We start from the raw sequence: 27916 nt of genomic DNA on the forward strand, positions 1-27916 counted from the left end.
GAGGCCGCGACCAATGAATATATCCGTGACAGACAGACAGACAGACAGAAGGACAGACGGAAGTGACCCTTAGACAATTATATAGTAGACTAGATGGTGGCCCGATTCTAACGCATCGGGTATTCTAGAATATGCATGTCCACATAGTATATTGCACAGCCCACGTAGTATATTGCCCAGTCACGTAGTATATTGCCCAGTCACGTAGTATATTGCCCAGCCACGTAGTATATTGGCCAGCCACGTAGTATATTGCCCCGCCACGTAGTATATTGCCCAGTCACGTAGTATATTGCCCAGCCACGTAGTATATAGCACAGCCCATGGAGTGTATAACAGCTCACATAGCATAAAATACAGCCACGTAGTTTATAACAGCCCACGTAGCATATAACACAGCTCACATAGTATATAACAGCCCACGCACGCAGTATATAACACAGCCCACGTAGTGTATAACACAGGCCATGCAGTGTATAACACAGGCCATGTAGTGTATAACACAGGCCACGTAGTGTATAACACAGGCCACGTAGTATATTGCACAGCCCACGTAGTATATAGCACAGCCCACGCAGTATATTGCACAGCCCACGTAGTATATAGCACAGCCCACGTAGTATATAGCACAGCCCACGTAGTATATAGCACAGCCCACGTAGTATATTGCACAGCCCACGTAGTATATAGCACAGCCCACGCAGTATATTGCACAGCCCACGTAGTACATTGCACAGCCTTCGTAGTATATTGCACAGCCCACGTAGTATATAGCACAGCCAAGAATTAAAATGAAAAATAGTTATATACTCACCTTCCGTTGGCGCCGGATCCAAGCGAAGCGGTTACCGACGCTCCTCGGGTGCTCCGAAACCAAGAGTGCATTGCAGTCTCGCGAGATGATGACGTAGTGGTCTCGCGAGACCGCTACGTCATCATCTCGCAAAACCGCAATGCATGGAGCGGTCACCGGAGCGTCGCGAGGAGCGGGAAAGGCCGATTCTGGATCCGAGGGGCCGACGGACAGTGAGTATATAACGATTTTTTATTTTTAATTATTTTTAACATTAGATCTTTTAACTATTGATGCCGCATAGGCAGCATCAATAGTTAAAAGTTGGTCACACAGGGTTAATAGCAGCGGTAACGGAGTGCGTTACCCACGGCATAACGCAGTCCATTACCGCTGCAATTAACCCTGTGTGAGCGCTGACTGGAGGGGAGTATGGAGTGGGCACTGACTGCGGGAAGGAAGGAGCGGCCATTTTGCCGCCGGACTGTGCCCGTCGCTGATTGGTCATGGCCGTTTTGCCGCGACCAATCAGCGACTTGGATTTCCATGACAGACAGAGGCTGCGACCAATGAATATCCATGACAGACAGACAGAGAGACAGACAGAAAGATGGAAGTGACCCTTAGACAATTATATAGTAGATAAGCAGAGAGTAGTGGCGACCATGTTTCATTTGAATGGGCACTAATTATTGGGCCTAATACCTTGCTGTTAATATGTTAGAGTAGCAACAGAAATCCCATATACATATTTGAGAAACAGGGGTAGCGACACAAATTGTCCGCAACCCCTGTTCAAACAACCTCAGCTCCAATAAGCATCAGACAAAAATAGGAGAAAAAGGAGCAAACTGATTACACCCGGTAAAAATAGTCATACAACTTTATTAATTCGTAGAAAATATAAAACATCTCAACAGTACATAAAGAGCCATAAACAATGCAGATTACTATATACCCCACCCCCCACCTATCACCACCTCACATTGCACATGAGTCCCTGAAAAAAATAACATAAAGGTCCAAAGACCATAACCCTGAGGGAGCAGTGCATGCAAAAGTGGACACCTGGAGGTCAGCATGCATCCATAAAGTGACTAAGGATAAAGTAACACCTGTCTATCTTTCATATAAAGTGCGGAAGTAACTAGCAAAAGGTGCAATGCTTACCAGCAGATGAGTGGGAACAAGGGGGGTCGGATGGAGGATCCAGACACACGTTTCGCGGCTACTTGGGGCCGTTTTCTCAAGGGATGCATGCTGACCTCCAGGTGTCCACTTTTGCATGCACTGCTCCCTCAGGGTTATGGTCTTTGGACCTTTATGTTATTTTTTCAGGGACTCATGTGCAATGTGAGGTGGTGATAGGTGGGGGGTGGGGTATATAGTAATCTGCATTGTTTATGGCTCTTTATGTACTGTTGAGATGTTTTATATTTTCTACGAATTGATAAAGTTATATGACTATTTTTACCAGATGTAATCAGTTTGCTCCTTTTTCTCCTATTTTTGTCTAATATGTTAGAGTAGTAGATGTATAGATGTATCCTTTGGGTATGCGTGCTTTTTATTGTACATGTAATTGACACATTTTTGTACATCTGACTAGTAGATTCTTATTTTTATTAAGTAACTTACTTAAGCTAATTCCTAGTAAAAGTTAAGTTTTAATTAGTTTAGTAACTAAGGGATTTTTTTTTGCCTTGAGGATATTAGTATTGCAAACAGTGTAATGATGTCTTCTATCAAACTAAAGGGTAAGATTATTTTTTTTAATACAATAAAAGTTTCTAACACCATCTGTTGCAAGAACCAAGTTCAACAATGGTATCTCTGCATAAGTGTAGATTATATCTATGGTAGAATATGGAAGATTTGCCCAGACTTCAGGAAGGTCTTGACTATCAATCGCGGCGCTCGGGGCTGGAGTTAAGAGATAAAGCTGAATATTGATTAAGTGCATGATTTACATATTTCCAGGGAAAATCTGAATAAATGTTTTTAAAACACGGAAGGAGTCTAGGGACAGTCTAACAAGCGCAGACAGTAGTGTTTAATGAAATCGGCATTGCAATGACCTTAGATAGGCATGATTGTTCTAGTGACAGATCTGCTTTAATATGGCTGCATTTATCAAAAGGAAAAAATCGCTGTTGTATTAATGAATATGAAATACAATTTCTCTAAAAAGAAAATATATGTCCCAGAGACTACTACTCTGTGCCAACAGAGATAACATATTTAGCAATTGGCCAAGAATAGAGAAAAGGTCCTATTCCTTGCCCCCTGCCTGTTTTCTGTTTATTCCATGTTTCAGTTACCTGTCAGTCAGAGACAGGAGAAAGGCAGTGGACGGGGAAAAGGCAAAGACGAAGGAGAGCTGTAAGTGCAGCGCTCGCCCACTGCACTTGCAACTCATTAGCATACAATTTCAACAATGGATTTCTCTAAAACAGAAAAACGGATTTGCACAAGAAAATCAAGGTTTTACTCAGCATTAAACCACCTTTACATCCGTGATTTTAGTTTGGGTATAAAATCCTCATGACAGGTTCTCTTTGTGTATCATTAAAGCTGGGTAGGTTGAAAGGTGACTTACTCCACTGAAGGAGGTAGTAGTTACACATCAATTTGCACCCCTTCCTGGATCGCTCATCACCACCAGGTAGCCTTGGCATACATGTTGCTGTTTGTCTATTTATAATTCCTTGATATTCCACCAATAATACTCAAAGTACAATACATTTCAAAAGTTTATTTACCAGACATATACTATTATTAATAAAGTCCTTGTATCACAACTTACATTCAGTGTTTTGACATTATGTGCAATATGTTGACAGCACTTAAATTTCTTGATACCACATTTCTATGACTGCATTAACAAAACATACCCAAAAGTAACAAATGTATACACATGCAAGTATTATATAAGATCAATGTACGGTAAGTAGACTTAGCATAAGGAAAAAGTTTCCTATTGCACATACATGTGTATCTTAGACCAAATAATGACCTATAGCTAAAATCATGTAAACAAGCAAGAGAGAAGAAAATCGACAAGAAGGATCAGAATATGAAAGATTTCACTACAATTTTATTAATCAAGTAAAAAATTAGCAGGGTAGGAAAAACAAGCAGATACAAGCATCGGACGCTAATCATGATGACAATCACTATGTGTTTGTGGCAAAAACCATTTGCAATTGTTTTATGACATCCAGGCCAAATCAATATATATAACACCGCATAAATCCAAATTGAATAATTAGCCTAAAATGAAAGCATGAGTGTGTCTGCAGGTGTAGTATAGACGCAATAAGCCCAATAGTAAACAAAAGTTATAGTAATGAATTAACAGTTTACTTATATAAATTTATAAAGAACTTATCACAACCCTTATTAAACTGGCATCATATAGGTCATAGAAAATCTACCTGTAAAAGTCAGCAGTGACTTGTCACACGAATGCATTCACCCCGACGTGCGTTTTGGCGTCTGCCTGCCTATAGCACCAGTTTTACAGGTAGTAGAATGCACACCTTCCTCAGACACTCCTCTCTCCTTTACTTCTTATGTCCTCTCTCCATTTGGTGTGAGTACAGTGGCTGGATCAGCAGCCATGATTGGATTATACATCACTACTTACGTAGTTCTGCCATGCACAAAGGGATGAGGTGAGCGACTAACCTTCCAACTCACCTTCACCTGTTGTCAGGGCCGGATTGGCCATCTGGCAATTCTGGCAAATGCCAGAAGGGCCTGTCTGGTCATGGGCTGCCTTGTCTGTACGTTGTAAACAGAATCGGTGTTCTCAAGACTCCCATACTGTTAAGAGTTGTGATGGAGCAGAAAGTGGCTGACTCTTGTCACTTACCTCAGCAGGTCACGGGTATCATTACAAATACTGGTCTTGTAGAAAATCTTGCTTTCCTCCATCCAGGGTAATATTAGTAATATATCCCATCTGGTTCATGGGGACGGGGACAACATGGGCCTGTGTGATTTCAAATGCAAGGACTGAATTTAAGCCCCAGTCCATACCTGCCTCTTGACCACGATATTACACAGGGAGCACTTCTTGTTTTGTTTTTTTTTAATCTTTCCAGACTTCCTGTTTGTAAGCATGATTTGTAATTAAAAGTTGGGACTGTTTGCATACATGCTATGCCTCAGGAAGGGGGTCTTTACCCCTTGAAATGCGTTAAAAGGAATTCTAATGTCATTGTATATGGTTGATAAATATGGTTTTGAAGTATATTGGAATTTAACCCCTTCAAGACCTTGCCCTTTTTCGTTTTTGCGTTTTTATTTTACGCTCCCCTCTTTCCCAGAGCCATAACTTTTTTATATTTCGGTCAATATGGCCATGTGAGGGCTTGTTTTTTGCGGGACAAGTTGTACTTTTCAACAACTTTATTGGTTTTAGCATGTCATGTACTAGAAACTGGGAAAAAAATTCCAAGTGCGATGAATTGCAAAAAAAGTGCAATCCCACACTGGTTTTTTGTTTGGCTTTTTTGCTAGGTTCATTAAATGCTAAAACTGACCTGCCATTTTGATTCTCCAGGTCAGTACGAGTTCATAGACACCAAACATGTCTAGGTTATGTTTTAGCTAAGTGGTAAAAAAAATTCCTAACTTTGCTAAAAACTTTTTTTCTAAATTGTGCAATTTTCCAATACCCGTAGCGTCTCTATTTTTGTGATCTGGGGTCGGGTGAGGGCTTATTTTTTGCATGCTAAGCTGATGTTTTTAATGATACCATTTTGGTGCAGATACGTTCTTTTGATCGCCCGGTATTACATTTTAATGCAATGTCATGGCGACCAAAAAAAACTAATTCTGGCGTTTCGATTTTTTTTCTTGCTACACCGTTTAGCGATCAGGTTAATCCTTTTTTTATTGATAGACCGGACGATTCTGAATGCGGCGATACCAAATATGTGTAGGTTTGATTTTTTTTATTGTTTTATTTTGAATGGGGTGATTTAAACTTTTATTTTTTTTATTTTTTTTTTCATATTTTTTTAAAACATTTTTTTTTTACTTTTGCCATGCTTCAATAGCCTCCATGGGAGGCTAGAAGCTGGCACAACTCTGTCGGCACTGCTACATACGAGCGATCGTCAGATCACCCCTATGTAGTAGATTTACTGCATTGCTATAAGCGCCGACTACAGGGTGGCGCTCATAGCAATCCGGCATCAACAGCCTTAGAGGTCTCAAGGAGACCTCAGGTTGTCATGCCTACGCATCACTGACCCCTGATCTTGTGCCGGGGTCAGAGATGCTCTCATTTCCAGTCCGATGGCCGGAAGTGGTAGTTAAATGCCACTGTCAGTGTTTGACAGCGGCATTTAACTAATAAATAGCGGCAGGTGAATCGCGATTCCATCCTTCGGCTATTGCGGGAAACATGTCAGCTGTTCAAAACAGCTGACATGTCCTGGCTTTGATGCGGGCTCACCACCAGAGCCCGCATCAAAGCAGGGGATCCGACCTCCGCAGTACTAGTACGGAGGAGGTCGGTAAGGGGTTAAGCTCATGAACTACCAAGGATCCAAAAGATGCCAAATATCTTCAACATGGATACCAAAACTATTTGACACTGAAGGTGATGAGCGATTCATGAAGGAGTAAGGCCTCTTTCACACTTCCGTCAGAATGTGAACGTCACAATGTGTCGTTCTGTGAAAAAAACGCATCCTGCAAAGTTGCCTACAGGATGCTTTTTCACATAGACTTGTATTACTGACCCATCGCGACGTATGGACGTATGGACACACGTTCCATACGTCGTGCACTGGATGAGTCGGTAATTGGTGGACCGTCATCACAAAAAAACGTTCAATATAACTTTTTTTGTGCGACGGGTCCTCCATTTTCGACCGCGCATGCGCGGCCGAAGCTCCGCCCCCTCCTCCCCGCTCATCACAATGGGCAGTGGATGCATTGTAAAACTATATCCACTGCCCACGTTGTGCTAAATTTAGCACAACGTCCGTCGGTACATCGGGCCAACGGTTTGCGACGGCCCCGTACCGACAAAAGTGTAAAAGTAGCCAAAGTCAGTGAAAATCTACTACACCCTTCAGTGGAGTAAGTTACCCTTGCTCTTACTCTGTTTTTATGGTATTTTTGCTCTACTCTGAGTTCTGATTCCTGGATATTATCGTTTTCATATCATTAAGCTACTACTTACCCCCAAAAAGTACCGGTTGGAATTGGGCCTGTACCACCAAACTCCCATATCAATTTACATGTTATTGGAACAGAGATAAATTGTGCCGACTGTGTAAAAGCTAACCTGCTGGACCATAGGTGTTATAACCAGCAGCAAAGTAAGAAAAATACATGCAGCAAGAATAATGGGATCACCACACCAATAGTTTTAGTACAAAAAATGCAAAAGTTTTTATTAGTTAGCAGCACCACACAAAGACCGTATTTTAAAAACAATTAAAAAGCCCCCATAAACAAACTGGAGGGTTTAGGGTCCATTCAGAATATAAGTTAAATACTCAAAAACACATTGCACAGTTTGTGTCAACTATTATACAAATACAATTCTAGAAGTGACCAAACTCACAATAATATAAACCGAACAATATATGCATGCTGTTTTCCCCCTGTTCAGAGACAGTAAAGCAGGGTTTTTATCCAAGTATCCCATTCAATATGGGGGCAGTTTAGCGTAATCGTACAGCAATAACTCCCACAAGTTGTGAGGAAACCTCAGCATCAACAGGACATATTAAAGATTAAATACCCAAATAATACCAGTCTCATAGAGATCATGCCAATGTATGTATGAATGAATTAGGAGTAAGTATTTAAACTGGTACAGCACCACTATAGTACTGTGGACCTTGAGGAAGACACTTTAAGCGTCGATACGTGTGGGTCTATCATTGCTACAGCCTGTCTTGCCAAATATTTAGGTGACTTGCCTGATGGTGTGGGGACATTATACCGGGTCCGTAGGCATGATCTCTATGAGACTGGTATTATTTGGGTATTTAATCTTTAATATGTCCTGTTGATGCTGAGGTTTCCTCACAACTTGTGGGAGTTATTGCCGTACGATTACGCTAAACTGCCCCCATATTGAATGGGATACTTGGATAAAAACCCTGCTTTACTGTCTCTGAACAGGGGGAAAACAGCATGCATATATTGTTCGGTTTATATTATTGTGAGTTTGGTCACTTCTAGAATTGTATTTTGTAAGATTGCTCTTACTGAGCGTATTGGGGGACACTCGCTTGGCACGGGATTGACGAAGTCAGGCACGATTTTTCAAACAAAGCAGTCCATACGGTTTATTAAAGTGTCATAAACCGGGTTATGCACAGTTCATTATGTACATCTCATGAAACACAACAGGCACCAACTGGTGATATTAACTTGCAGCTTTAAACACTTCATTTATGGCTTTGACTCACGGACACTAAACATGCTGGACCTCTCACTTCGCCCAATTACCATGGGTGTCCGTACGCCGTATAGTTCACCAATGTCCCAAGTCACATACAGCACATATGACACTGGGTCGCGGTCTCTAAACACGCTGAACCTCACTACGTTCAGTTGCCGTGGGAGACCACACAGTTCATAGAACATCACAAGCACCAACAGTCTGTATAGTACCTGACGGGAGCTCCTGCTCCACCTGCTGACTCCTTGTCAGTCCACTCCTCCGGGTAAGCTGCCTCACAGGGATCACCAACTTGCCTGGCCAGCACACATTAGTCAGTCCAGACCCACCGAAGGACGGTAGCTTCCCCACACAGTAGCTGTCACTGGCTCTGCAGATCCCGGTCCTCACCTCGTGCTATTCAGGGATCCAGTCCTACTCCCAGGACCTCCCAACACCCAGGTTACACAGGATCACACAGGTGACCAGTCCGGGTACTATTCAGGATGTCCATCCCCAGCTGGGACCGTCCAATACCCAGGTCACCAATAGCAAAGTCCCACCAGGTGCTATTCAGGATTCCTACTTCCAGGAAATCCAACACACTGGTATGTGCTCTTCAGGATTCCTACTCCCAGGAAATCCAACACATACTTCCAGGACCTTCACCACTCAGGTCCAAACACTGGAACCATAGAGGACCCACGTGACCCACACCCTGGTCACATTATATACCCTTAACCACTCCCCTGGATGGGAGTGTGGATGTGTGGCTAGTTTGTCCCGCCCATCTCACACAACTAGCCTAGTAAGTCTCCCATACTAACTATACACCATTACACAAACTCGAGGGACTACAGGTCCCAGAACAACCACATTGCATCAGACTTACTACGCAGACTCCCTCTGCGACACATATCGGCCATTCACAACACTGCCAGACTCTGTTCCACCACCATTATAACAACAAATATGCCTCCATGCATATCCCAAAGAGCACACACAGCGCCCCCTAGCTGCCACAGGGGTCACTGCATCACAATTTGTATAATAGTTGACACAGACTGTGCAATGTGTTTTTAAGTATTTAACTCATATTCTGAATGGACCCTAAACCCTCCAGTTTGTTTATGGGGGCTTTTAAATTGTTTTTAAAATACGGTCTTTGTGTGGTGCTGCTAACTAATAAAAACTTTTAGCATTTTTTGTACTAAAACTATTGGTGTGGTGATCCCATTATTCTTGGTGCATGTATTTTTTCTTTCTTTGCTGCTGGTTGTTACTTATATGCATCAGGTGATCCCCCTCGTCTCTTTCATTTAGGTGGATGGTGCCTGCTCAAATCTGTGTTTTTTTACCATAGGTGTTATAGTCGCTGTCCAGTGACCAAGGAAATCCTCCTTACACCATGAAACTCTAATTTTATCCCGTTGGGTTAAAACTATCAGATCTATCATTTTGGGAGCACTGTCTCAATTTTGTAAAACTTGCAATAACAGTAAAGTAAAAATATAAAAATAAAAATATACATTCAAGCAACAAGCAAAAAATTTGAAAAAAGACAACAGCACCAGGAGGTTTGAAAAAAACTAAATGCGGATTTATTACCACCACCTTTCTCAAACAACTAACCAACAAATACTCTCACATATTTGTCAAAATGTTTATATTCATATACACCTGCACATTGATTCTTTGGTAGACAGAGGAGAAATAGATATACGGTAAGTAGAACTCAGAAGCCAAAGACCTCCTTTCCCATAGCGCCCCTTTTCAGTTGCTCATGCTACACAGGCAGTATGTCTGACCGTGCGAAGGTGACATGACCCCGTTAAACTGTCACTGTCTCTTTAGATTCCACCTTGCTACCTGGTATAGAGGACAAGACAGAAAAGTCTATAGGTGAGTTCTTGGTGCTAAGCAGGTGGACAGCAGGCTGCAGCTGAGCAGTAGAGAGGGTTGCCTGGTTGGCTGTGCAGAGAAGGGGCCACTGTGTGTGAAGACAGAGAGTAGTGGCCATGAGACAGATCTAGTTTGGCTGCCAGTGAGCGTTCTACAATAAGATCTTCCATGTCTGTGGAGATTGTTCCAAGATTCCTCTTTTCCTATCAGTAATATCTAAATCAGCTGCTCATCCTTCATCTTCATCATCCAACTATATAAGGACTGGGGCTAGAACTGTATTTGCCGGTGTTTGAATGTATCACAAATTGGTTACTGTTTTGTTTGGCTTTTTTAGCATGTGCAAAGTTGCTGTCAATACAGCTTGCTGATAAATCTCCACACTATGCGCCAGAGGGATCTTGAACCATTACAGTGTAGCAAGCTGTTTTTCTTCAGTGATGGATGGGGTCATTTCAGTCATTGCCTTCACAAACACTCACATAAAAACCAAGCATAAAGCAATATAATATCCATAGCGTTATACAGAACCATATGGCATTCTGATGGATGAACCTGATTGTTACACACCTGTCCTGGATAACCTGAGCTCCGCTCCCTTCTTTTGGGTCCGCTGCCCTCTGTTTTGCAGGTTGCTTGGCATAGACCAATGACATCATCTACACAGGCCTGCTTAAGATTCATTGACACACAAATCTGTGTCTTGGGATTTTGACTTTAGTGTTTCTCGGTTGGTGTACTTCACCTTCTGTGCACACTGTTCTTTACTTGCTTCCTTCAATGCTGGGTTCTACATTTCCTGAGTGTGCGAAGTCTTTCCTGCCCAAGTGCCTTCCTGCTCGCTGCATGAATGCCTGGGGACTGTGTGCCCACCCAGACTTAAAGTGGTTTTCCCACAAACAAAAGTTCATTTTTTAATGAATACATTTTGGAATAATAATAACTTCTACAATTGGATGTGTTTAAAAAAAAGTCTCTGTGCTGAGATAATCTTATAAATGTGTCCCTGCTGTGTACTGTGTAATGGCTGTGTCTGACCATACAGGAACATGGTCTGATCATACTACAGGGGAGGGCGGAGGGAAGAGCAAAAGAGGGTATACAGATATTACAGCATGGGATCACAGCTGATTCTTTTTGTGAGGCAACACATTTCCTGCCTGCTTTAAAACTATGTTTTACTTCAAGTAAAAAATTATCTGTGATCCTATACTGTAGCGTCAGTATACTCTTTTGCTTCCTCCCCTGCCAGGAGCTGTGGTATGATCAGACCATGTCCCTGTACGGTCAGACACAGCCATTACACAGCACACAGCAGGGGCACATTTATAAGATTATCTCAGCACAGGAAGATGTTAAACACATCAAATTGTGGAGATTATTATTATTCAAAGTTCTACTGATTAAAAAGAACCTTTGTTTGGAGGAAAACCCCTTTAAGGCTTAGAGGATTAATCTCTCCTCGTGAGCCCAAGACTGGTTTTGGAAAATGCCAGGGAAGTTCATCCATTCCTGATATGTAAAGGGGTTGTCCTATAGCAAATAAATATGTTGTGGTCCTAGCAGACCTAATTCAATGTTGGTTATGATACAGACTGTGTCAGTGGTATGAAGAAGGAGCTGACTGTCTGGCTCAGTTCATTATCCAAGCCAACCCTCTTTACCGTCATGGCTGCTTTAGAGACCCAATAAGAAACACTACCCAAAAGAGTATTGCAATATGTAGCGAGCAACTCTACTAACATTATTCTCCATATAGATTTGAAATTAGATGTTCTAGAAACACAAAGATGTGATGTTCAGGTGTCTACATGACATTGCAGCAAATGTAGCAGTTTATTACAGTAATCAATATTGAGCTGTCACTTGCCTGAAACCGATAAAAGGTTCCGTCATCCTTCAGCGTAAGGACATGATCTGATATGGGGAAGATGTAACCTTGGGCTGCTATAAGGCTTCCTAAATGTATTGCTTCCACTGCAAGAAAAGGAAAAAAGTCTGTCTCAGTTTTCTGTACATATGAAATTAATAATGTGTGACAATACAACCAATTTTTTTAACTGTAATTTTTAATGAAATATTACAAGAATAATAGAAACGCAAATAGAAAATCCAGATTAATGTCCAATGTTCTGAAAGCTCAATAAAATGTGTAATTCCATGTTTAACCCCTTAGTGACAGAGCCAATTTGGTACTTAATGACCGAGCCAATTTTTACAATTCTGACCAGTGTCACTTTAAGAGGTTATAACTCTGGAACGCTTTATCGGATCCTGCTGATTCTGAGATTGTTTTTTCGTGACATGTTGTACTTCAAGTTAGTGGTAACATTTCTTCGATATTACTTGCAATTATTTATGAAAAAAATGGAAATATGGCGAAAATTTTTAAAATTTTGCAATTTTAAAACTTTGTATTTTTATGCCCTTAAATCAGAGAGATATGTCACAAAAAATAGTTAATAAATAACATTTCTCACATGTCTACTTTACATCAGTACAATTTTGGAAACAATTTTTTTTTTTGTTAGGGAGTTATAAGGGTTAAAAGTTGACCAGCAATTTCTAATTTTTACAACACCATGTTTTTTTTAGGGACCACATCACCTTTGAAGTGATTTTGAGGGGTCTATATGATAGAAAATAACCAAGTGTGACACCATTCTAAAAACTGCACCCCTCAAGCTGCTCAAAACCACATTCAAGAAGTTTATTAACCCTTTACGTACTTCACAGGAACTAAAACAATGTGGAAGAAAAAAATGAACATTTAACTTTTTTTTGCAAACATTTTACTTCAGAACCATTTTTTTTAATTTTCACAAGTGTAAAAACAGAAATTTAACCACAAATTTTGTTGTGCAATTTTTCCTGAGCACGCCGATACCCCATATGTGGAGGTAAACCACTGTTTGGGCGCACCGCAGAGCTTGGAAGTGAAGGAGCACCGTTTGACTGTTTCAATGCAGAATTGGCTGGAATTGAGATCGGACGCCATGTCGCGTTTGGAGAGCCCCTAATGTGCCTAAACAGTGGAAACCCCCCACAAGTGACACCATTTTGGAAACTAGACCCCCCAAGGAACTTATCTAGATGTGTGGTGAGCACTTTGAACCCCCAAGTGCTTCACAGAAGTTTATAACGTAGAGCCGTGAAAATAAAAAATCGCATTTGTTTTCACAAAAATGATTTTTTCGCCCACAAATTCTTATTTTCACAAGGGTAACAGGAGAAATTAGACCACAAAAGTTGTTGTGCAATTTCTCCTGAGTACGTCGATACCCCATATGTGGAGGTAAACCACTGTTTGGGCGCACCGCAGAGCTTGGAAGTGAAGGAGCACCGTTTGACTTTTTCAATGCAGAATTGGCTGGAATTGAGATCGGATGCCATGTCGCGTTTGGAGAGTCCCTGATGTGCCTAAACAGTAGAAACCCCCCACAAGTGATACCATTTTGGAAACTAGACCCCTTAAGGAACTTATCTAGATGTGTGGTGAGCACTTTGAACCCCCAAGTGCTTCACAGAAGTTTATAACGTAGAGCCGTGAAAATAAAAAATCTCATTTTTTCTACAAAAATGATCTTTTTGCCCCCAAATTTTTATTTTCACAAGGGTAACAGGAGAAATTAGACCACAAAAGTTGTTGTGCAATTTCTCCTGAGTACGTCGATACCCCATATATGGGGGTAAACCACTGTTTGGGCGCACCGCAGAGCTTGGAAGAGAAGGAGTGTCGTTTTACTTTTTCAATGTAGAATTGGCTGGAATTGAGATCGGACGCCATGTCACGTTTGGAGAGCCGCTGATGTGCCTAAACAGTAGAGACCCCCCACATATGACACCATTTTGGAAACTAGACCCCTTAAGGAACTTATCTAGATGTGTGGTGAGCACTTTAAACCCCCAGGTGCTTCACAGAAGTTTATAACGTAGAGCCGTGAAAATAAAAAAATCGCATTTTTTCTACAAAAATGATCTTTTTGCCTCCAAATTTTTATTTTACCAAGGGTAACAGGAGAAAATGGACCCCAGAAGTTGTTGTACAATTTGTCTTGAGTACGCCGACACCCCATATGTGGGGGTAAACCACTGTTTGGGCGCATGGCTGAGCTCGGAAGCAAAGGAGCGCCATTTGGCTTTTCAATGCAAAATTGACTGGAATTGAGATCGGACGCCATGTCGCGTTTGGAGAGCCCCTGATGTGCCTAAACAGTAGAAACCCCCCAAAAGTGACCCCATTTTGGAAACTAGACCCCCCATGGAACTTATCTAGATGTGTAGTGAGAACTTTGAATGCCCAAGTGCATCACAGAAGTTTATAATGCAGAGTCGTGAAAATAAAAAAAATATATTTTTTAACAATAAAGATTTTTAGCCCCCAAGTTTTTATTTTCACAAGGGTAACAAGAGAAATTGGACCCCAAAAGTTGTTGTCCAATTTGTCCTGAGTATGCTGGTACCCCATATGTGGGGGTAAACCACTGTTTGGGCGCACGGCAGAGCTCAGAAGGGAAGGAGCGCCATTTTGGAATGCAGACTTTGATAGAATTGTCTGCGGGCGTTATGTTGCGTTTGCAGACCCCTAATGTACCTAAACAGTAGAAACCCCCAACAAGTGACCCCATTTTGGAAAATAGACCCCCCAAGGAACTTATCTAGATATGTGGTGAGAACTTTGAATGCCCAAGTGCTTCACAGAAGTTTATAATGCAGAGTAGTGAAAATAAAAAATATTTTTTTTCCCACAAAAAAGATTTTTTTAGCCTCCAAATTTTTATTTTCACAAAGGTAACAAGAGAAATTGGATACCAATATTTGTTCTCCAATTTGTTCTGAGTATTCTGGTACCCCATATGTGGGGGTAAACCACTGTTTTGGTACACGGCAGAGCTCGGAAGAGAAGGAGCGCCATTTTGGAATTCAGACTTTGATAGAATTGTCTGTGGGTGTTATGTTGCGTTTGCAGAGCCCCTGATGTACCTAAACAGTAGAAACCCCCACAAGTGACCAAATTTTGGAAACTAGACCCCCTAAGGAACTTATCTAGATATGTGGTGAGAACTTTGAAAGCTCAAGTGCTTCACAGAAGTTTATAATGCAGAGTAGTGAAAATAAAAAAATATTTTTTTTTCCAACAAAAAAGATTTTTAGCCCCCAAGTTTTTATTTTCACAAGGGTAACAGGAGAAATTGGACCCCAAAAGTTGTTGTCCAATTTATCCCGAGTACGCTGATGCCCCATATGTGGGGGTAAACCACTGTTTGGGCGCACGGCAGAGCTCAGAAGGGAGGGAGTACCATTTGACTTTTTTAGCGCAAAATTGGCTGTCGTGTTTGGAGACCCCCTGATGTACCTAAACAGTGGAAACCCCCAAATTATAACTCCAACCCTAACTCCAACACACCCCTAACCCTAATCTCAACCCGATCCATAATCCTAATCACAACCCTAACGATAATCACAACCCTAACCCCAAAACAGCCCTAATCTCAACCCTAACCATAACCCTAATCAAAACCCTAAATCCAACACACCCCTAACCCTAATCCCAACCCTAACCCTAATCCCAACCCTAATCCCAAACGTAACACTAATCCCAACCCTAATCCAAACCCTAACCCTAATCCCAACTCTAACCCTAACTTTAGCGCCAACCCTAACTTTAGCCCCAACCCTAACCATAACTTTAGCCCCCGTCGTCACAAAAAAAGTTCAATGTAACCTTTTTTTTGTACGTCGCGTCCTCCATTTCCGCACATGCGTGGCCGTAACTCTGCCCCCTCCTCCCCAGGACATAGACTGAGCAGCGGATGCGTTGAAAAACTGCATCCGCTGCCCACGTTGTGCACAATTTTCACAACGTGCGTCGGTACGTCGGGCCGACGCATTGCGACCGCCCCGTACCGACGCAAGTGTGAAAGAAGCCTAAGGCTACTTTCACACTAGCGTCGTACTCGGCCCATCGCAGTGTGTCGGGCCGACGTACCGACGCTAGCGTTGTAAGCGCCGCACAACGGGTGCAGCGGATGCTGTTTTTTCAACGCATCCGCTGCCCCATTGTGAGGTGCGGGGAGGTGGGGGTGGAGTTCCGGCCACGCATGCGCGGTCGGAAATGGCGGACACGTTGCACAAAAAAGTTACATGTAGTTTTTTTTGTGTCGACGGTCCGCCAAAGCACGACGCATCCGTCGCACGACGGATGCGACATGTGGCAATCCGTTGCAATGCGTCGCTAATGCAAGCCAATGGAGAAAAAACGCATCCTGCAAGCACTTTTGCAGGATGCGTTTTTTCTCCAACGACGCATTGCGACGGAAGCCAAAAAACGCTAGTGTGAAAGTAGCCTAACCCTAACCCTAGCCCTAACCCTAAATTTAGCCCTAACCCTAACTCTAACCCTAACCCTAACCCTAACTATAACCCTAACCCTAACCCTAACTCTAACTCTAACCCTAACCCTAACCCTAACCCTAACTCTAACCCTAACGCTAACCCTAACCCTAACCCTAATTTTAGCCCCAACTCGTCTTCTCCTGCCGGCCGGCAGATGGCAGCAGATGGCGGGCGCACTGCGCATGCGCCCGCCATGATGAAAAAGCCAGCTGGCAGGAGAAGACAGAAGAGGACCCAGGGACACCGGGTGAGTATGTTAGGGTCCCCGAATCCCCCTATTTCTCTGTCCTCTGATGTGCGATCACATCAGAGGACAGAGAAATAACTGATCGCTTTTTTTTTTTTTTTGCGGTCGCCGGTAAACTGTTAATTACCGGCGATCGCAAAGCAGGGGTCGGTGCAAACCGACCCCGATCATGTTCTTTGGGGTCTCGGCTACCCCCGGCAGCCGAGACCCCAAAGATCTTCCGGGTGCCGGGCGGCGGGCGTTGTTGTGGATTCTGTTTGTGGGCTCCCTCTGGTGGTTGCTGCTGGTACTGGGTGACTTTGGTGGGTTGCGGCCTTTGGTTTCCACCTGTCCATCAGTGGCTGGGTGTTTCCTATTTTACCTGGCCTTTCTGTCATTTCCCTTGCCGGCTATCAATGTATTCAGATGTGCTCTGTTTGGTTCCTGCCTACCTGCTCCCAGATCTTTCAGGATAAGCTAAGTGCTGATTTTCAGTTGTTTGGTTTTTTGTCCAGCTTGCTTATTATGTCTCTATGCTAGCTGGTAGCTCTAGTGGACTGAGGTTCTCCCCATGTGCCATGAGTTGGCACATGGGTTCTTGTAATCTCAGGATGTTTTTTTTGATTAGGGTTTTTTGCTGACCGCTCAGTCCCCTTTTGTATCGTTCTGCTTTCTAGTTTACAGCGGGCCTCAATTTGCTAAAACTATATATATCATCTCTATGTGTGTGCCTTCCTCTCATTTCACCGTCAATACATGTGGGGGGCAACTATATCTTTTGGGGTTCATTCCGCTGGAGGCAAGTGAGGTCTTTATTTTCTCTGCAGTGCTAGTTAGCTCTTAGGCTGGTGCGTGGCGTCTAGAACCAACGTAGGCACGCTCCCTGGCTATCTCTAGTTGCGTTTGTCAGGCGTAGGGCAGCGGTCAGCCCAGGTTCCATCACCCTAGAGCTCGTCCGTAATATATTTGTACTTTGCTTGTCCTGTGCTATCCCTAGCCATTGGGATTCATGACAGTATAGCCGGCCCACAAAGTGTTAATTGTTTGGGCTGAAGCAGGAGAAAGAGAAGTGTTTAAGGGAAATTTTTTTTTTTTTTTTTTTTTTCCCTTCAGAGTTTTGCTGCCTAGCCCTTAATTGCTGTCTAGCTGCTTCTTACCTCCTCTTAACCCTTGAATGGCTCTGATCTTAGCTGTTTAACATGGATGTCCAGAGTTTGGCTTCCAGCCTGAGTAATCTCGCGGCAAAAGTTCAAAACATACAGGATTTTGTTGTTCACACTCCCATGTCTGAACCTAGAATTCCTATTCCAGAGCTCTTTTCTGGAGATAGATCCACCTTCCTGAATTTCAGGAACAATTGTAAATTGTTTCTTTCTTTAAAATCTCGCTCCTCTGGAGACCCTGCTCAACAGGTCAAGATTGTAATATCTTTCCTGCGGGGCGACCCTCAGAATTGGGCATTTGCATTGGCACCAGGGGATCCTGCATTGCTCAGTGTGGATGCGTTTTTTCTGGCATTGGGATTGCTCTATGAGGAACCTAACCTGGAGATTCAGGCTGAAAAGGCTTTATTAGCCCTCTCTCAGGGGCATGATGAAGCGGAGATATATTGTCAGAAGTTTCGGAAATGGTCGGTGCTTACTCAGTGGAATGAGTGCGCCCTGGCTGCAAACTTCAGAAATGGTCTTTCTGAGGCCATTAAGGATATTATGGTGGGGTTCCCTACGCCTACAGGTCTGAATGAGTCTATGGCTATGGCCATTCAGATTGATCGGCGTTTACGGGAGCGCAAACCCGTGCACCAGTTGGCGGTGTCTTCTGAACAGGCACCTGAGACTATGCAATGTGATAGAATTCAGTCCAGAAGTGAACGGCAAAATTATAGGCGGAAAAATGGATTGTGTTTCTATTGTGGTGATTCAGCTCATGTTATATCAGCATGCTCTAAACGCACAAAAAGGGTTGATAAATCTTTTGCCATTGGTACTCTGCAGCCTAAGTTCATTTTGTCTGTGACTCTGATTTTTTCACTGTCTTCCATTTCCGTCGATGCCTATGTGGATTCGGGCTCTGCCCTGAGTCTTATGGATTGGTCATTTGCTAAACGCTGCGGTTTTAGTCTGGAACCTCTGGAAGTTCCTATTCCTCTGAAGGGAATTGATTCTACACCATTGGCTATGAATAAACCGCAGTATTGGACACAAGTGACCATGCGCATGACTCCCGTTCATCAGGAGGTGATTCGCTTCCTTGTACTTTACAATTTACATGATGTACTAGTGCTTGGTCTGCCATGGTTACAAACTCATAATCCTGTCCTGGACTGGAAAACAATGTCTGTGTTAAGCTGGGGATGTCAGGGGGTTCATGATGATGCACCTCCGATTTCAATCGCTTCATCTACTCCTTCTGAGATCCCTGTGTTTTTGTCTGACTATAGGGATGTTTTTGAGGAGCCTAAGCTCAATTCGCTCCCTCCGCATAGAGATTGTGACTGTGCTATAGAATTGATTCCTGGCAGTAAGTTCCCTAAGGGTCGTTTATTTAATCTGTCACTGCCAGAGCATACTGCTATGCGGAATTATATTAAGGAGTCCTTGGAAAAGGGACATATTCGTCCATCTTCGTCCCCTCTGGGAGCAGGTTTTTTTTTGTGGCAAAAAAAGATGGTTCCCTGAGGCCTTGTATAGATTATCGCCTTCTGAATAAAATTACAGTCAAGTATCAGTATCCATTGCCATTATTGACTGATTTGTTTGCTCGCATTAAGGGGGCTAGGTGGTTCACTAAGATAGATCTTCGCGGTGCGTATAATCTGGTGCGGATAAAACAGGGTGATGAGTGGAAAACCGCATTTAATACGCCTGAGGGCCATTTTGAGTATTTGGTAATGCCTTTTGGACTCTCCAATGCTCCGTCAGTCTTTCAGTCCTTTATGCACAATATTTTCCGTGAATATCTGGATAAGTTTATGATTGTGTATTTGGATGATATTTTGGTGTTTTCTGATGACTGGGAGTCTCATGTTCTACAGGTCAGGAAGGTGTTTCAGGTTCTGCGGGCCAATTCTCTGTTTGTGAAGGGCTCAAAGTGTCTCTTCGGAGTCCAGAAGATTTCTTTTTTGGGGTACATTTTTTCTCCTTCTACTATTGAGATGGATCCCGTCAAGGTTCAGGCGATTTGTGACTGGACACAACCTACATCTGTTAAGAGCCTTCAGAAGTTCTTGGGGTTTGCTAATTTTTATCGTCGGTTCATTGCTAATTTTTCCAGTATTGTTAAACCTTTGACTGATTTGACTAAAAAGGGTGCTGATGTTGCTGATTGGTCTCCTGCGGCCGTGGAGGCCTTTCAGGAACTTAAGCGCCGGTTTTCTTCTGCTCCGGTGTTGTGTCAACCAGATGTTTCACTTCCTTTTCAGGTTGAGGTTGATGCTTCCGAGATTGGAGCGGGGGCGGTTTTGTCACAGAGAAGTTCTAATGGCTCGGTGATGAAGCCATGTGCATTCTTCTCTAGAAAATTCTCGCCCGCCGAGCGCAATTATGATGTGGGTAATCGGGAGCTTTTGGCCATGAAGTGGGCATTTGAGGAGTGGCGTCATTGGCTTGAGGGTGCTAAACATCGTGTGGTGGTCTTGACTGATCACAAGAATCTCATTTACCTTGAGTCTGCCAGGCGTTTGAATCCTAGACAGGCTCGTTGGTCGTTGTTTTTTTCTCGTTTCAATTTCGTGGTTTCATACCTGCCAGGTTCAAAGAATGTGAAGGCAGATGCTCTTTCCAGGAGTTTTGTGCCTGACTCTTCTGGAGACTCTGGGCCTACTGGTATCCTTAGGGATGGGGTAATATTGTCCGCCGTATCCCCAGACTTGCGACGTGCATTGCAGGAGTTTCAGGTGGATAAACCGGATCGTTGTCCACCAGAAAGACTGTTTGTTCCGGATGATTGGACCAGTAGAGTCATCTCCGAGGTCCATTCTTCTGTGTTGGCTGGTCATCCTGGAATATTTGGTACTAGAGACTTGGTGGCCAGGTCTTTTTGGTGGCCTTCCTTGTCTAGGGATGTGCGTACCTTTGTGCAGTCTTGTGAAGTGTGTGCTCGAGCTAAGCCTTGCTGTTCTCGGGCCAGTGGGTTGTTGTTATCCTTGCCCATCCCGAAGAGGCCTTGGACGCACATTTCCATGGATTTTATTTCTGATCTCCCGGTTTCACAGAAAATGTCCATTATCTGGGTTGTGTGTGACCGCTTTTCTAAGATGGTTCATTTGGTGCCCTTGCCTAAGTTGCCTTCCTCCTCTGAGTTGGTCCCTTTATTTTTTCAGAACGTGGTTCGTTTGCATGGGATTCCGGAGAATATCGTTTCTGACAGGGGATCCCAGTTTGTGTCTAGATTTTGGCGGACGTTTTGTGCCAAGATGGGCATTGATTTGTCTTTCTCGTCTGCATTCCATCCTCAGACGAATGGCCAGACGGAGCGAACTAATCAGACCTTGGAAACTTATTTGAGGTGTTTTGTTTCTGCTGATCAAGATGACTGGGTTGCTTTTTTGCCACTGGCCGAATTTGCTCTTAATAATCGGGCTAGTTCGGCCACGTTGGTCTCTCCTTTTTTTTGTAATTCGGGGTTTCATCCTCGTTTTTCCTCTGGTCAGGTGGAGCCTTCGGATTGTCCTGGAGTGGACGTGGTGGCTACATCAGATTTGGAATCAGGTGGTGGACAATTTGAAGTTATCTCAGGAGAAGACTCAGCAGTTTGCTAATCGCCGTCGCCGCGTGGGTCCCCGACTTCTTGTTGGGGATTTGGTGTGGTTGTCTTCTCGTTTTGTCCCTATGAAGGTCTCTTCTCCTAAGTTCAAGCCTCGGTTCATCGGTCCTTATAGGATCTCGGAGATTCTTAACCCTGTATCTTTTCGTTTGGATCTCCCAGCATCGTTTGCTATTCATAATGTGTTCCATCTGTCGTTGTTGCGGAGGTATGAGGTGCCCGTTGTTCCTTCGGTTGAGCCTCCTGCTCCGGTGCTGGTGGAGGGAGAATTGGAGTATGTTGTTGAGAAGATCTTGGATTCTCGTGTTTCCAGACGCAAACTCCAGTATTTGGTTAAGTGGAAGGGTTATGGTCAGGAGGATAATTCCTGGGTGGTCGCCTCCGATGTTCATGCGACTGATTTGGTCCGCGCCTTCCATAGAGCTCACCCTGATCGCCCTGGGGGTTCTCGTGAGGGTTCGGTGACCCCTCCTCAAGGGGGGGGTACTGTTGTGGATTCTGTTTGTGGGCTCCCTCTGGTGGTTGCTGCTGGTACTGGGTGACTTTGGTGGGTTGCGGCCTTTGGTTTCCACCTGTCCATCAGTGGCTGGGTGTTTCCTATTTTACCTGGCCTTTCTGTCATTTCCCTTGCCGGCTATCAATGTATTCAGATGTGCTCCGTTTGGTTCCTGCCTACCTGCTCCCAGATCTTTCAGGATAAGCTAAGTGCTGATTTTCAGTTGTTTGGTTTTTTGTCCAGCTTGCTTATTATGTCTCTATGCTAGCTGGTAGCTCTAGTGGACTAAGGTTCTCCCCATGTGCCATGAGTTGTCACATGGGTTCTTGTAATCTCAGGATGGTTTTTTTGATTAGGGTTTTTTGCTGACCGCTCAGTCCCCTTTTGTATCGTTCTGCTTTCTAGTTTACAGCGGGCCTCAATTTGCTAAAACTATATATATCATCTCTATGTGTGTGCCTTCCTCTCATTTCACCGTCAATACATGTGGGGGGCAACTATATCTTTTGGGGTTCATTCCGCTGGAGGCAAGTGAGGTCTTTATTTTCTCTGCAGTGCTAGTTAGCTCTTAGGCTGGTGCGTGGCGTCTAGAACCAACGTAGGCACGCTCCCTGGCTATCTCTAGTTGCGTTTGTCAGGCGTAGGGCAGCGGTCAGCCCAGGTTCCATCACCCTAGAGCTCGTCCGTAATATATTTGTACTTTGCTTGTCCTGTGCTATCCCTAGCCATTGGGATTCATGACAGGGCGTACTGCGCGTGCGCCCGCCATTTTTTCCCGGAAAAAAGATGGCGGCGCCCATCGGGAGCCACGAGGAGCACCAGGGGAGATAGGTGAGTATTGGGGGGCTATTGGGGGCCATCGGGGACCACATTTCTCTGTCCTCCGATGTGCGATCACATCGGAGGACAGAGAAATTAAACGGCAAATCGCGTTTTGTTTTTTTTTGTTGCGACCGCCGGTAAATGGTTAATTACCGGCGATCGCAACTCGGGGGTCGGTAAAAACCCCCCGAATCATGTTCTCTGGGGTCTCGGCTACCCTCGGCAACCGAGACCCCAGAGAAAATCCGACTCTGGGGGGCGCTATTCACTTTTTCCACAGCGCCGTTAATTAACGGCGCTGTGGTTTAAGTACCCTTAGCAGCCGCCGTTAAAAGGCGTATCGGCGGTCGTTAAGGGGTTAGCGGGAAATATAACCTATTTTTAAATGCAGATTTAGCAGATAAAAATAGGACCACCTTTTCAGCTTTGTGAAGTTGGATGCACCGAAAAGCAGGAGATGAAAAAAAACATAAAATTACAAGGAAGAATATTTATACTTAAACTGTATATCATCTGTGAGGCAGCGACCGGTGTCATACGCGAGGGTCGCTATGTGTCCCCCAGGATGCGTACGGTAGCATATTGAGGCCGCGGGAGTGCACTGTAGTCACAGGCATAGCTGTGATTGCAATGAAAAATAAAAGAGTGTTCGTCTTGGGCAAGCTATTTGTCCAAGGCAGATTTAAGAAAACCTGCTCTGGGCTTTTATTTTTTAAATGGACTACAGGATGGTAGTGGGGCTGTCCGTTTCCTTCCCGGTCGTGTTTTCCATGTGCCTATGGCCACAGGTTGCTTGTGAAAACCCCTGCAGCAGAGGGTTGGGTGTGAGGTAACATAGAGCCAAGTGGACCCAAAAGGCCTGGCACCCCTCAGTGTATACGGCGGTGCAGTCGCCAACGGCAACTGGCCTCGGTCACGGACTGTCTTTGTTTCCAGGCTGCAATCCAGAGGATCCTATTTACTTTCTGTTTGTGAGTACGCTGATAATTAAGAGACTTAGTTTTGAACTTTCCTGTGTCACTGCCTGATCTGTCACACTGCACCAACCCCGCTGCGCTACACATCGGAATCATCGTGATCAAAAAACAGTGGTTCGAAATGCATCATCGCTCTTCATGTGATTATATATTTTTCCTTGTTCTTTTTTAATGTTTTTATAATGTTTGGAATAAACTAGTTTTTTTTTTTTTTCATCAGGATTGCTCGATCATATATTTTTCTCTTCAGTGGTCCACCCAAGAACAAGCTGGAATTTTCTCAGTTCATCCCTTCATTTTCTACTTTAACCCTTGGATCCAGGAGCTGCATTTCTTTAGGGTGAGCTGACAAGTTTACACCTTTTCTTTATTGGTCACATACAGGTGCTTCTCAAAAAATTAGAATATCATCAAAAAGTTAATTTATTTCAGTTCTAACAGCCAATAAAAACCCAAAAGTCATTATCTCTGTAAATTAGAATACCTTATAACACCAGTTGAAAAATTATTTTAAAATCAGAGATGTTGGCCTGCTGAAATGTATGTTCAGTAAATGCACTCAATACTTGGTGGGGGCTCCTTTTTCAACAATTACTGCATCAATGTGGCATGGCATGGAGGCGATCAGCCTGTGGCACTGCTGGGGTATTATGGAAGCCCAGGTTGCTTTGATAGTAGCCTTCAGCTCATCTGCATTGTTAGGTCTGGTGTCTCTCATCTTCCTCTTGACAATACCCCATAGATTCTCCATGGGGTTAAGATCAGGCAAGTTTGCTGTCCAATAAAGCACAGTGATACTGTTGTTTTTAAACCAGGTATTGGTACTTTTGGCAGTGTGGACAGGTGCAAAGTCCTGCTGGAGAATGAATTTTCTATCTCCAAAAAGCTTGCTGGCAGAAGAAAGCATGAAGTGCTCTAAAATTTCCTGGTAGATGGCTGCGCCAACTTTGGTCTTGATAAAACACAGTGGATCGACACCAGCAGATGACATGGCTCCCCAAACCATCACTAATTGTGGAAACTTCACACTAGACCTTGGAAATCAAGGTCATAGAGTCTGGAGGAAGAGTGGAGAGGCACACAATCCAAGCTGCTTGAGGCCATGGGTCCAAGATGGGAATAACCATTTAATCATGTAGTCATTTTGGAAATGTTCCTGGCTCTAGTTTAAATATTTTTAATATTTACGCACATGTATTGTCTAGTGCAAATGCAACTTCTGGGATCCCATTGCGCCTTGTCGTAAATGTCATATACAGTTTTATCACAGGGGCCCTTAAATGGTTTGTCCAGACTTGGGGTTCAAGTATGTAGTCTCTCTACGTGATTGCAGATTTGTGAATCTGGTGCAGACGCTTGGAGCAGGCAGGAGTGTGTCCACAAGCATGCGATTTGCATTCATGCAGTTACGTGTCGATTAGACGTGTGTCGCCTTGCTCAATGCAATGAACTGAGCAAGGCCGGACACGTCTAGTCGGAATGTGTCCGGAAGTATGCAAATCGCAAACTTGCGCTCATGTGACTGCCAGATCCCGGTGCCAGCACCAGAGAATCCTGACAGCACATGGACATTTCACACAGTTCTCTGAATGTAGCTATAAACTGTGTATTCATCTGATGCTCCCTTAATAGCCTTGGAAATAGGTGTTTTAGAAACCAACTGATAACTTTTTGAAAAAGGAAAATAGAAGTAGAAGACAAAATATATTATGCATTACTAGCATACAATATGATTTGTGGAAACATGGCTCATATTGTACATTTAGCTTGCAGGCAGACTGATGACAATTGCAGAGGAATGCATTAAAGGTACATTTAATGGTACTTTTAACTGAAGAAATCTATAAAATAACGAAGACCCATGGGAGCAATCCATAACAAACAGACATGATTCATCAGTATGGAAGACAAGTATCCTATAGACACACGTGTATCTACAATTACAGCAGACTAAAAGACTCTTCCTGGCTCTTTTTGAGGGAAAGAGTTTAGTCCTATCACAGGTTGTGCCAAGGTTCATTTTAAAAATTGATTTTTTTTTCCATAAAACCAATGACTGTGCAATATTTAGCATAATATGTAGATATGGGTCACATATACAGCTCTGGCAAAAATTAAGAGACCACTGCACAGTTTTATAAAAAATCAGCTTTTTTACATGCCTGACAGCCACTCCATTCCAGTGTCAGTTGAATTCCAACCAGCGTACACCTCATTCTACTTAATGTGCTTCTGATTACGTGATCACCTGAACCAAATCTTATTTAACGAAGGAAAGTATAAAAAACACTGCTGTGTTGTTCACAATCCTCTTGCAATAGGACAAGCTGGATGGCAAAGCAAGTGCTAGTAATATCCTAAAAGTAATAGGAATGAAAAAATAACTTCTAAGCATGTCAAGGGAGATGAAAAGAAAAGTCTTGAGTGAGGAAAATAAGGGCTCAATTCTGGCTTTACTAGCAGAGGGACACAGTGAGCATCATGTTGCCTTCATCCTTAAAATTTCTAAGACGGCAGTCCATTACAACAAGGTCAAGCAGCAGACATTAGGGACAACAAAGCTATAGACCGGCAGAGGACGAAAACGACTCTCCAATGACCGGGATGACCGTCATCTTATTCGAATGTCACTCAGCAACCGCAGGATGACATCAAGTGACCTACAAAAGGAATGGCAAATAGCATGGCAAAAACAGTTCGGAACAGGCTCCTAGAGGCAGGACTCAAGTCATGTAAAGCTAGAAAAAAGCCTTTCATCAATGAGAAGCAAAGGCGAGCCAAGCTGATGTTTGCCAAAGACCATAAGGATTGGACCATAGAGAATTGGAGCAAGATAATCTTCTCTGATGAGTCTAATTTTCAGCTTTTCCAAACACCTGGTCATCTAAAGGTTAGACGGAGACCTGGACAGGCGTACAAACCACAGTGTCTTGCACCCACTGTGAAATTAGGTGGATGATCAGTGATGATCTGGGGATGCTTCAATAAGGCTGGAATTGGGCAGGTTGTTCTTTGTCAAGAACGTATGAATCAAGCCGCATACAAGGTTATCCTGAAAAAAAACAGTTGATTCCTTCTGCTCAGGCAATGTTCCCCAACTCTGAGGACTGTTTTTCCAGCAGGACAATGCGCCATGCCACACAGCTAAGGTCAATCAAGGTGTGGATGAAGGACCACCACATCAAATCCCTGTCATGGCCAGCCCAATCTCCAGGCCTGAACCCCATTGAAAACCTCTGGAATGTAATCAAGAGGAAGATGGATAAGTCACAAGCCATCAAACAAAGAAGAACTGCTTACATTTTTGTAACGGGTGGCATAAGGTCACCCAAAAGCAGTGTGAAAGACTGGTGGAAAGCATGCAAAGACACATGAAAGCTATGATTAAAAATCAGGGTTATTCCACAAAATATTGATTTCTGAACTCTTCCTGTGTTAAAACAATAATATTGTTGTTTCTAAATGATTATGAACTTGTTTTGGTTTTTTTGCATTATTTGAGGTCTGCAAGCAATGCATTTCTTTGTAATTTTGACCATTTCTCATTTTCAGGAAATAAAAACTAAATTTATTGCTTGGAACTTCGGAGACATGTTGTCAGTACTTTATAGAATAAAAGAACAATGTACATTTTACTCAAAAATATACCTATAAAGAGAAAAATCAGACAAACTGAACATTTTGCAGTTGTCTCTTAATTTTTGCCAGAGCTGAATAACAACAATCCCAAATATGAAGAATAAGAAGCGATCCAAGGATAATATTAAAATAGTTAATTTTTATTAAATGATAATGATAACACACAATGTAAAAAAGCAGAAATACTGTAGGGGATGCTGAGCAAAAAAAGGGGAGAGAATAAATGGGGCATTCTATGGAGGGATACTAATTGGAGATCAAAGAGGAGAAGGAATAGTACAGTGACTCCCCTTTCATAGCGGTTAAACCCCAATGCACAAGAAATAACATGCAAATGGCCACTGTATCGTGGCTGGAGTGCAGCCCAGGTATTCACACTATAGCCTAAATAATGTCCTAAGTATATGGTGGCACAATCCTAGGTAAATGCAGAAATGGCAACTATAACACAATCCTATTAGCCAGACATCAGACATAAAAG

At 43.2% G+C, this 27916-nt stretch overlaps 1 protein-coding gene across 5 annotated transcripts in view; it reads right to left on the reverse strand.

Moving 5' to 3' along the window:
* Window positions 1-27916, reverse strand: part of RGS6 (regulator of G protein signaling 6) — a 758999-nt gene that overhangs the window by 176179 nt on the left and 554904 nt on the right. For all 5 annotated transcript variants that reach the window (XM_077261994.1, XM_077261976.1, XM_077262004.1 and 2 more), the window contains one exon: window positions 11986-12092. In XM_077261994.1, the coding sequence (XP_077118109.1) occupies window positions 11986-12092 (107 nt within the window). The remainder of the gene's footprint in view (window positions 1-11985; window positions 12093-27916) is intronic.

The sequence above is a fragment of the Ranitomeya variabilis genome, chromosome 1 (assembly GCF_051348905.1).
Source record: "Ranitomeya variabilis isolate aRanVar5 chromosome 1, aRanVar5.hap1, whole genome shotgun sequence".
Taxonomy (NCBI): domain Eukaryota; kingdom Metazoa; phylum Chordata; class Amphibia; order Anura; family Dendrobatidae; genus Ranitomeya; species Ranitomeya variabilis.